This window comes from Chiloscyllium plagiosum, unplaced genomic scaffold, assembly GCF_037043375.1.
Source record: "Chiloscyllium plagiosum isolate Xiang-an unplaced genomic scaffold, Cpla_swu_hap1 HiC_scaffold_27, whole genome shotgun sequence".
NCBI classification, from domain to species: Eukaryota; Metazoa; Chordata; class Chondrichthyes; order Orectolobiformes; family Hemiscylliidae; genus Chiloscyllium; species Chiloscyllium plagiosum.
Window position 1 is genome coordinate 62,581,506 of NW_028270165.1, and position 12,166 is coordinate 62,593,671.

Below are 12,166 nucleotides of genomic sequence, written 5' to 3' on the forward strand. Positions count from 1 at the left end.
CCGCTCCTCCACCTCCCGCCGCCGAAGAAGCCGCGGGCGCCGGCTCTCTCTCCTCCACCGCCGACATGTTTAATTTGTTTTCTCGTTCACCCGGTAACCGTCACCTCCCCCTTCCCGGGCCCCGGGAATTATACACAAATAAACAATAAACCCCACCGGGGACTGTCTCCTTTTCTTCACAACTTTTGTTTGAAAAGTTCCGACTTTAATTTGAAATGTATTTTAAAGGTATTTTCTGAGGTAAACGGTGCCTGCCTGCCCCCCTCCCTCCGTCAGAAACCGCCCGCTGAGTCGACGAGAAAACCGCACCCTCGCGCCGCCATCTTTGTTTTTCTTCTTCTTTCCGTCTCCTCCTTCAGTGACGCGCGTCATCCACGCTCCGCCCAATCAGAGCGCATCTTACTCCACCTGACCAATGGCGACCGGCGCCGGTTGTTACTGACAGAGTTTGTGTCCAATTGCCAATTTGGGATAAAAAAGGCGGGAGCCACAATTTTTTCCCCTGTGAGTGCACATCTCATTCCTTTTGCCTGTCTCTCCCGCAGGGGAGGGGGAATCCCAAACTAGAGGGCACAGGTTTAGGGTGAGAGGGGAAAGATTTAAAAGGAACCCAAGGATTAAAAAAAAAGTGTGAAAGTTAATTCGCCTCAAGAAAAGCCCCCTCTTACGACCTGAACAAAATAGATTGTTCACAGCCTATTACTCACTAAACAAGAAGGATGTTGTGAAACTTAAAAGAGTTCAGAAATTATTTATAAGAATGTTGCTAGGGTTGGAGGGTTTGAGCTACAGGGAGTGGCTGAATTGGCTGGGGCTATTTTCCCTGGAGCATTGGAGGCTGAGGGGTGACCTTATGGAGGTTTATAAGATCTTAACAGGAATGGATATGAGAAAAAGATGAGATGTTCCCTGGGGTGGGGGAGCCCAGTACAAGTGGACATTAGTTTTTGGGTGAAAGGGGAAATATTTAAAACGGCCCCAAGGGGCAATATTTTCACATATAGGTTGGTGTGTGAACTGAATGAGCTGCCAGGAAAAATGGTGGAGGCTGGTACAAATACAACATTTAAAAGGCATCTGGATAGGTACATGAATAGGAAGTTTTAGAGGGATATGGACAAAGTACTGGCAAATGGGACGAGATTAATTTAGGCTATCTGGTCGGCACATACCGAAGGATTGTTTTTTGTGCTCTACAACTCAATATTCTATTTCCACAGAGCCAGAACCAATTTCAAAAGGCTAGGAATAGGCCATTCGTCCCTTACACACCGTCCTCAACTGTGGCCTAACTGAGCATATTTCAATTCTTAGTGCTATGTAATGAGCCAGACTTTATAAAATCTTAAAGCAAATGAACACTTCGAAGGCAGCGATTATAATATGGTAGAGATCAGTGTGCAGTTTGAAAGAGAGAAGGCAAAATTAGATGTAATGGTGTTACAGTTAAATAAAGAGCAATAAGAGAGGAACTGTCAAAAATTGACTGGAAGCAGAGCCTAGTGGGGAAGACAGTAGAGTACCAATGGCAGGAATTTCTGGGTGTAATTGAGGACACAGTACAGAAGTTCATCCCCCCCAAAAAAGAAAGATTATCGGGCGTAGTGGTGGGGTGGGGGAGAGGAGGAGGAGAAGACTGCCATGGCTGACAAAGGAAGTCAGGAAATGTATCAATGAGAAAGAGAGCCTATAAAGTGTCCAAGACCACTGGGAAATCAGAAACTTGGGAAGACTACAAAAACAAACAGAAGATAACAAAGAGAGAAATAAGGAAGGAGAGGATCAAATATGAAGGTAAGCAGACCAGTAATGTTAGAAATGATAGTAAAAGTTTTTTGCAATACATAAGAAACAAACGAGAGGCAAAAGTAGAAATTGGGCTGCTCCAAATTGATGCAGGAAGGTTATTGATGGGAGATAAGAAAATAGCTGAAGAACTTAATTAATACTTTGTGTCAGTTTTCACAGTGGAAGACATGAGTAATATCCTAACAATTAAGGAGAGTTAAGGGGCAGAGTTGAGTTTGGTAGCCATTACAAAAAAGAAATTACTAGAAAAGCTAATAGGTCTAAAAAGTGAGAACTCTCCTGGCCCTGATGGCTACAGCCTAGCGTTCTGAGGAAGGCGGTTGAAGAATTAGCAGAGATGTTGGTAGTAATCTTTCAAACATCACGAGTCAGCGAAAGTCCCAGATGATTGGAAAATCACTGTTGTAAGTCCTATGTTCAAGAAAGGATCAAGACAAAAGCTGGAAAATTATACGCCGATTAGCCTAACCTTAATTGTAGATAAAATTCTAAAATCTATCGTTAAGGATGAGATTTCTAAGTTCTTGGAAGTGCATGGTTGGATTAAAATAAGTCAGCAAGCATTTAGTAAGGGGAGGTCGTGCTTGACAAACTTGAAGAGTTAACAAGTAGGTTCGACTTGGGAAACCCAGAGGATGTCATCTACCTAGATTTCCAAAAGGCCTTTGATAAGGTGCCTCATAGGAGGCTGCTGAGTAAAGTGAGGGTCCATGGTATTCGAGTTGAGCTACTGGCATGGATTGAGGATAGGCTGCCTGAGAGAAAGCAGAGAGTTGCGATAAAAGGTTCTTTTTTGGAATGGCAGCTGGTGACAAGTGGTGTCCCACAGGGCTCAGTGTTGGGGCTGCAGCTGTTCACTTTATATATTAATGATCTGGATAAAGGGACTGGGGCATTCCCACGAAGTTCACTGATGATACAAAGTTAGGCAGACAGGCAGGTAGTTCTGAGGAGGTGGGGAGGCTGCAGAAAGATTTGGACAGTTTAGGAATGTGGTCCAGGAAATGGCTGATGAAATTCAATGTAAGCAAATGTGAGGTCTTGCACTTTGGAAAAAAGAATACAGGCATGAATTATTTTCTAAACAGTGAGAAAATTCATAAAGCCAAAGTACAAAAGGGATCTGGGACTGGTAGTCCAGGATTCTCTAAAGGTTGACTTGCAGTTTGAATCCGTGCTTAAGAAAGCAAATATAATGTTGTTATTTATCTCAAGAGAGTTGGAATGTAAAAGCAGCGATGTGCTACTGAGACTTGCTAAAGCTCTGGTTAGGCTCCATTTAGAATATTCGGTCCAATTTTGGGCCCCACACCTCAGGAAGGACATAGTGGCACTGGAGCGTGCCCAGCGGAGATTCACACGATGGTCGCTGGTATCATAGGCCTAACAGACGATGAACAGCTGAGGATCCTGGCATTATATTCATTGGAATTTAGAAGTTTGAGGGGAGATCTAATAGAAACTTACAAGATAGTGCATGGCTTAAAAAGCGTGGATGCAGATAAGTGTCTTGCATTAGGCAGGGAGACTAGGACCCATGGGCACAGCCTGATAATTAGAGGGGGTCAATTTAGAATGGAAATGAGGAGACATTACTTCAACCAGAGAATGGTGGGCCTGTGGAATTCATTGCCATGGAGTGCAGTGGAGACTGGGACATTAAATGTCTTCAAGGCAGAGATTGATAAATTCTTGGTATCGCAAGGAATTAAGAGCTATAGGTAGAGTATGGGTAAGTGGAGTTGAAATGCCCGTCAGCCATGATTAAATGGCGGAGTGGACTTATGACCTTACTTCGAGGAGAAAGTGAGGTCTGCAGATGCTGGAGATCAAAGTTGAAACTTTATTGCTGGAACAGCACAGCAGGTCAGGCAGCATCCAGGGAACAGGAGATTCGACGTTTCGGGCACAGGCCCTTCTTCAGGAAAGTGGTAGACAGGTAGACCACCTGTCTACCACTGATGCAACTTTCAAAGAACTATATACCTGAACTCCCTAACCACCCCCCGCCTCCCCCACCCAACCCTGCCAAAGTGTCTCTGTTCTACAACACGACCCAGGGACCTCCCATTAACTGTACATAGCAATGGTACCTTTTAAATTCCTGAAGAAGGGCCTGTGCCCGAAACGTCGAATCTCCTGTTCCCTGGATGCTGCCTGACCTGCTGTGCTGTTCCAGCAATAAAGTTTCAACTTATGACCTTACTTCCACTCCTATGTCTTATGGTCCGAAGGAAGAGCTCTTTGCTATTCACTTTACCTCCACTTCGAATGAAGACAGTCCCAACCTTTCCTTATAACTGAATCCCTCCAGTCTTGGCAACATCCTGGTAAATCTTTACGGAACCCTCTCTAATAGTATTCTTCCTATTACAGAGCCACCAAAACTGTACTCAGTACCCAGAAAGTGGCCTCACCAACATCCTTTACAACCTCAACATGATGTCCCAACTTCTACACTCAATGGGGTGGACAGTGAAGGCAATGGTGCGAAATGCCTTCTTTACCACCTGTCTACCACTGATGCAACTTTCAAAGAACTATATACCTGAACTCCCTAACCACCCCCCGCCTCCCCCACCCAACCCTGCCAAAGTGTCTCTGTTCTACAACACGACCCAGGGACCTCCCATTAACTGTACATAGCAATGGTACCTTTTAAATGCTGTAATTGTACCAGCCACCACCACTTCCTCTGGCAGCTCATTCCTTACACGCACCATCCTCTGAATATAGGAGTTGCCCCTTAGGTTCATTTTAAATCTCACCCTCACCCTGAAGCTATGACCCATCCAGGGAAAAGATCTTGTCTATTTACCCTATCCATGTCCCTCCTGATTTTATAAAAGTTTGTAGGGTCACCCCTCAGCCTCTGGCGCTCGAGAGAAAACAGCCCCAGCCTGTTCAGCTCAAACCCTGACAACATCCCTGTCAATCTTTTCCGAACACTTTCAAGTTTCACAACATCCTTCCTCTAGCAGAGAGACCAGAACTGCATACAATATTCCAAAAGTGGCCTAACCAATGTCTGGTGCAGCTACAACATAAATTCAACTCCTATAATCAGAGAGATTGGGAAAGTTTTCAAAACCCACAAAAGACAACTGGGAAAGAACGGAGGGGCAAACCGAACTTTTGCGGGTCAGCATGGCCATCAGGGCGGGGGGATGGGAATGAGGGAAGGAAGCTGAATGTGCTGGAGCCAAGGCGCAGGAAGAACAGAGGATGCAAAACCGGCGTGAAGCTGCAATGAGGAATTTGCATGTGATGTACTTGTACCTGTTGCAGTTATTTGTGGGATTCAGCTGCATTTTAAAAATAAAAACAGAAAACCGAGCTACCCCTGACACAAAACTACGTGGAAGCCATTTTGTCACGAAGCAATGTTTGCAGTAAAATGTAGCCTGTTAACATAATGCTGTCTGAGCCCTGGCTAAGGAATTCTGTTTGATTGCCTGACCTTGCAGCTGCAGGCTGTCTCTGCTCCTCGGGCCATTAGACTGTGCTACTCCATAGAATGATGGATTGGTTCTCTCTGTCCCTTATCGGTAATTCGAGCCTAGCTGAACCTGCAGTATAAGATAACATTCAGATTTGTAGACATTAAGAAACGTAGGTCTGGACAACGTATGTGAAACTTACGACTGCCCCTCAGTTGCATAATTAATGGAGATTGTGCTTGTGATTTACCATAAAATTTGTAACATTCTGTATTACATTAGAATACGTCAGACTTTGTTTGACTCCCCAATGGCAACGAATAAAGCTAGTTAATTGCTCAAGTTCTCCTCTCCTGACTACTTTGCTTTAAATGATTTGACACACGAGTTACTTTGCCCCAACAATACTAATAGTTACATCTAGGGAGAGAGAATTCCTCAAGTAGGGCACTCTCAGAATCCTGGGACAGCCCTATTTCTGGTTTACTTCCTAATGAACAAACATTAAGCATTTATTTATTTTTGATTTTGTTTCATTTTTCTTGTTTGATTCCCTGCTCTGACTACACTCTGTGTCTGGATGGGTGACAGGCTGAGATTGTGGGTTTGCTTTCGATTGACTGAATGTTTTCTTGTTCTGGAAGCTGTAAAAGAGGCGTGAAAGCTTCAGCAGAAGTCCAGCAAAGCTGAGAACAGACCGACATCTTACTCTGTGGGAACAGGGAGATCAGAGGACAGAGAAATCAGGACCTGAAACCCGAGCTGACACCAGACTACTGTGTGCTCAGTGCTTTGGTGAGCAGTGCCAACCCTCTGCCTTTACCTCGCTTCCCATCTGACTACACCTCAATATCCAGGATCCAATCCTTGCCATCCTGAAGCCATGTCTCTGTAAGGAGTCTCAGATCATAATTATTCACTTCCAATGAGTGCAGTTAATTCATTCACTTTTGTTACAATGCAGCACACATTCAGACTCACCATGTATCATTTCAATTTTTGTGACATTAGCATTCAGTTTCGATTGCTGATACATTTCCTCTCCTTGTCCCTTTCTGTTGTTTTGATGTTCATTTTCCACATCACTACATTGCTCACCGGCCATGATTTGGATTGGCCATGCTAAATTGGCCACAGTGTCCAGGGATGTGCAGGTTAGGTGGGTTAGCCATGGGAAATGCAGGGTTATAGTTTCGTAGTAATAGAAGCAGGAATAGGCCATTTGGCCCTTCCAGCCAGCTCCGCCATTCATTAAGATCAGGGCTGATCTATCCATTGTCTGAGCTCCTCCTCCCTGCATTGTCCCAACTACCCTTAATTCCCAGACTCAGAGACACTCAGCCTTGCAGCTGTACTGCTACCTGATAAACAAATTCTTTCCTTCCATGGGAATATCCTTCTCTTTGCAAGGACCTATTGCACACTTATCAGCTACTAACCAACACCGTCCAGACACTACCATCGCTGGGCAATGTGACTTAGTTACTCAATATCCTGCAATTAACAGTTTGCTAATTGTTAAATGACTGTAACCTATATAATCACATAAATCTCTGTTTCTCATAGGAGTGCATTGTGACTATTAGGTCGACTTGGCTCTCCCCGTGAGCTCCCGAATAAACAGTCAATAACTCAAGGTTTGTGTGTCATGATTACTTATCCAATACTTATTGGACTACTACGAGCAAGTCACCCACAGCATAATCCACTTCCATCCCCAACATGGATCAAGAGGCCATCCTTTTTTGCCAGACAAATGAATGTATCAAGCTCAGGAAACAAAGCCTGTCAAACATTAACAGGCACAGATCTAAACCAACCTTTTCCAGAGTCTGTCCCTTCCCCTCGATTGACTTCCTTTTTCCCTCAGCTCCTACAAACCAACAGCTGAACCCAAGGATAAGAAAAGAAATGGGAAAGGGGGCGAGAAAAGAGAGTGCGGTACTCCAGATGTTAAAGAGAAAGGAAGATGCAGTATGTACTGAAACTCAATCTTCATTCAGCGAGAGAAGAGCTTCAGAAGTTCATGGTCAAACTTCCGCATTCAGACAATGGCGGGGGTTTAATTGGCAGGAGGACCAGACTCCTTCCGGTGTTCCTGGGATTCCCAAAGGTTGGTCGCACCGTCCATCAGAACGACGAGGGGCGGGGCCCCATTCCGATCTCACACATGCGCACCATGAACATTGCTCACAGCCGATAGAGCAGTATCTAGGTCGCATGGGATTGTGGGTAGGACATCAGCCATGAAAGAGATTAAATAAAGAGTCCCATATGCCTTCTTAACGGTCCTTTTTCATGTGTTCATGACATACACTCCAGAAGCCAATCTTTAATCGATTGTCAATTGATCCACTGAGTGAAACACTACAGATGTTTAACTCGGAACTCTATTTCCAATTCAGTGTCAGTATATCGCTCTTTGTCCGTCCTCACATAAGGACCAAATCATGCCTGCCTTGAAGAAGTTTTCCTCCTCTCTCTACAAGAATCTCAGGGAGTCCCTCTCCCACTGCAACTCCCAGGTCATTTCCTCTGCCCTGAAGCTCTTCAAACTTCCAGCTCAGCACTGTCCCCATGACTTGTCCGGACTTGTCCGACCTGCCTAGCTCCTTTTCCACCTATCCACTCCACCCTCTCCTCCCTGACCTATCACCTTCATCTCCTCCCCCACTCACCCATTGTACTCTATGCTACTCTCTCCCCACCCCCACCCTCCCCTCGCTTATCTCTTCACGCTTCAGGCTCACTGCCTTTATTCCTGATGAAGGGCTTTTGCCTGAAACGTCGATTTCAAAGCTCCTTGGATGCTGCCTGAACTGCTGTGCTCTTCCAGCACCACTAATCCAGAACCAAATCAAAGCCCGACGTCTATTCCACCTGAACACTGATTTTTTTTTTAAGTTTGCAGATTCCAACCATTTATTAAAAGTCATTCATGGTACATGAGCTTTGCTGGCTGGCCAGCATTTAGTTCCGCTTGAAAAGGTAATGGTGACCTGCCTTCTTCAACTACTGTGGTCCACACGCTGTACGGTGACCCATAATGTCCTTACGGAGGGTATTCCAGGGTTTAGACCCAGCAACACTGAAGGAACAGCAATATATTTCCAAGTCAAGATGGTGAGTGGCTTGGAGGGGTACTTGCAAGAAGTTGTGTTCCTAAGTATCTGTTGCCTGATCTTTCTAGATGGAAGTGGTTGTTGGTTTGGAAGGTATTTTCTAAAGATCTTTGGTGAATTTCTGTGTTGTGTCTTGTCGATCATATGCACTCCTGCTTCTGAACAGTCGGGCAGAGGGAGTGGATGTATGTGGAGATGGTGCCAATCAAGCAGGTGACTTTGTCCTGGATGGTATCAAGCTTTTTGAATGTTGTTGAAGCTGCACCCATCCAAGTTGGTGGAAAAGTAGTCTGTTATACTGTTGACTTCTGCCTTGTAGAAGATGGGCAGGATTTGGGGAGTTTCTTGCCACAATATTCCTGACCTGTTGCCTGCTCTTGTTGCCATTCTATCTGTTGTTAGTCGAGTTGAGTTTCTGGTTAATGGTAAACCCCAAGGATGTTGATAGTGGGGTGTTTAGTGACAGTAACACTGTTGAATATCACGGGGCAGTGGTCAGATTATCTCTTTTGGGGATGAGTCATTGTTTGGCATTGGCGTGGCATAAATGTTACTTGTCACTCATCAGCCCAGTGGATATTGTTAAGATCTTGTTGCATTTCAAACTGAACTGCTTCAGTTTGTGAGGAATTGTGAACATCGTGCAATTATTGGTGAATATCACCACCTCTGACCTTATGATGGAAGAAGGTCATTGATGAAGTTGGTTGAGCCTAAGACACTACCCTATGAATTCCTGCAGAGACGGTGCTGGAACTGAGATGACTGACCTCCAACAACCACAGCCATCTCTCTGGGTGCCAGGTATACCTTAACAATTAAGATACACCACAATTTCTTTCAAACAAATTGAAGGAATACATACGAGACTCCCCTCTTCTGGGAGACGCCAGTGCAAGTTTTTCTGTTCCAGAAACAATCTGATAAATGTTTACTGTCATCAACTTTTTTGATCTTGGCCAGCCACAGCTTCCCCTATCCATTCCCCCCATCACCCACAGCTCCCACTGTCTATTCTCCCCCGCCATCCACAGCGCCCCTTGTCCATTCTCTTTCCATCCCCAGCTTCTTGTCCATTCTCCCTCTATACTTCAAACAGCCTGTCCATTCTCTCTCACGCAACCCTCTGCAACCCTGTCATTTTATTCCTCACCCTCTGCCTTCTGACCAGTCCTTCTACACACCCTCTGCCCAATCTATTCTCTCTCCACCACACCCTCTGCCGCCATCCATTCTCTCACCACACCCTCTGTCTCATTTCTATTCTTCCAGGCCTCCACCATCTCCTCTCTATCCATTCTCTCTCTCTCCCTCCCCCCATTATCTGACATCCCCGCCCATTCTGTCTCCCCTGTTGTGGGGAAAAACACCAGGCTCGGATTCAGAATTGAGGTTCAATGACAGAGTTTATTGCACAAGGTAATACCGGGGCTCCGGGGAGAGAAAGACACCAACAGCACAGTGTCACCTGCGAGACTTCTCTCGACCTGGAGCACACGTCAAGAAACTTTTATACATCTTGTGATTCAATCGGTCAGGGATGAGATTATTGTCTTTGTAACATGATTTGTTTATGGTAATCCTTGTAGAATTGTTGATAGTTTCGGTACAGTCTTTGTCAGTTCAGGCACAGCCTTTGTTAATTTCCGCACAGTCGTTGTCAGTTTCAGTGCAGACATTGTCCATTTCAATGTCTGCATGGAAATCTATTATTGCAGTAATGGGCGCTAATTGCTCTTCCTGAGAAGGGGGATTTCTGCAGCCCTGGCTATTAGCATTTGGTATTGAGTCTGTATCAAGCTGTTAGCACTTCTATAATGGGTGTTGGCTGGCGCCAGACACTTCGGCGGGCAGTGTTCCTTACTCATGTGTATTCTCCCCCCCACCCGCCTTAAACTAATCACCTGGGTTGTTTGAAATATAAAAAAATGGGTTGTGAGTCCATTGTGCTGGCATTCTGGTGGCCCCAGGCAGTGTCTGTATCAGCTCTGCTGTTTCTCTCCGTATTGTCATCTGGCGGCCATCTTGTGTGTCAAGTTGGCCAACTGATGGCTCAGTGATCATCTTGTGTATCTGTGTGCCTCGTGTCACCCTGCCCTGTGCCATCTCCCACTTCTCCGCCACGCCCATTCTTTCTCCCCCGCCCAATCTCTCTGTCAACCCCACTTATTCTCTCTCTCTCTGTTCCCCCCCAACAGTTTCTCTCTGTCCCCCATCCATTCTGTCTCTTTTCTCCCCAGCCCCAACCACACCCTTCTTTTCTCATGCCTCGAACCAGCTTTGACCGCTGTATCAAGCCCTTCAAAGGACACACACACACACAGAAAATGGATGGTGATGACTCTACCTGGGTGTCGGGAGGGGTGAGAAATGGAGAAAGTGAGGACTGCAGAAGCTGGAGATCAGAGCTGAAAATGTGTTGCTGGAAAAGCGCAGCAGGTCAGGCAGAATCCAAGGAACAGGAGAATTGACGTTTTGGGCATAAGCCCTTATTCAGGAATTCTCCTGTTCCTTGGATGCTGCCTGACCTGCTGCGCTTTTCCAGCAACACATTTTCAGGGGTGAGAAATGGCTGATCTTCAAAATTGAGAATACCTAAAATGATATCTTCAGAAACATCGTTAAAGTCAGAAAGCACGTTCAAGTTTTTCAAAGAGCTGCTGAAATCTTTCTGAAACTTTCACTGAAATAAGCGCAGTCAGGCCACAGCTCAGGAGAGACTGGGAGGTGTGAATGGGCGAAAGTGAGAACTGCAGGTGCTGGAGATTAGAGTGGTGCTGGAAAAGCACTTAAGGCAGCATTTAAGGCTTTTGTCTGAAACGTCGATTTTCCTGCTTCCTTGGATGCTGCCTGATCTGCTGTACATTTCCAGCACCACTCTGATCTTGACTGTAAGGGGTGAATGGTCTAATGAAGTTGTTCCAACTATCGAGAAATAGCGTCACAGAGCACAGAAACATCCCCTTCGGTCTATGCCGACCAGATATCCTGAATTAATCTGGTGACCCATTTGCCAGTATTTGGCCCCTTATCCCTCCGAATCTGTCCTATTCATATCCTCATGCAGATGCATTTTAAATATTATCATACGTACTAGCCTCCACCAATTCCTCTGGCTGACACGCACCACCGTCTGTGCAAAAAGGTTACCCCTCAGAGACCTTTCCCCTCTCACCCTAAATCCATGCCCTCCAGTTCTGGACTCGCCCCCCAACATGGTGAAAAGACATACAAAAGTTGAGCAGCCAGACAGAATGCAAAAGCAATGAAGTGTCGAACCACGGCGAAAAAACAATTGGGCCTCAACCCCTTATTTACCCATTGGCATTTGGCCTCTTAAAATCTGACAGGAACACCAACATCCCCAGTGAGCATAGTGCGTATGCCCACCGGTATCAGCAAAACTCTGGGCATGCTCATCGCGTTCCGCAAAAAAAGGCTCGCGACCTTCCTTTGATGGCCCAGTAGGCAACCCTGGAGGACCGGAAGGAGACTGGTCCTCCTGCCAATCAGAGCTGCAGCATTGTCTGAATGCGGAAGTTGGACCATGAGTTTCCAAAGCTGATACTCCTGCTCCTCTCTTTCTGAATCAACATTGAGCTTCACCCAGACTGCAAATTCCTTCCTCTGTCTAAGATCTGTGAGTACAGCACTCTCTTTTCTCGCCCCCTTTTCCGTTTCGTTTTCATTCTGGGATTCAATTGTTAATTTGCAGGAACTGAAAGGAAAGGGAGGGAACCCAGGGAGGGGACAGGCTCTGGAAACATGGTCGAGGTCTGTGTCTCAATTGGCAAA

The 12,166-nt window shown here is 45.7% G+C and overlaps 2 protein-coding genes across 5 annotated transcripts in view; one reads left to right on the forward strand and one right to left on the reverse strand.

Moving 5' to 3' along the window:
* Window positions 1–12,166, forward strand: part of LOC148144423 (uncharacterized) — a 158,587-nt gene that overhangs the window by 110,393 nt on the left and 36,028 nt on the right. The window lies entirely within an intron of this gene.
* The window catches only part of LOC148144426 (uncharacterized), a 256,117-nt gene that overhangs the window by 70,423 nt on the left and 173,528 nt on the right, over window positions 1–12,166 (reverse strand). Inside the window, exon 9 of the mRNA XM_087975326.1 lies at window positions 4,317–4,323. Coding sequence (XP_087831452.1) covers window positions 4,317–4,323 — 7 coding nt within the window. The remainder of the gene's footprint in view (window positions 1–4,316; window positions 4,324–12,166) is intronic.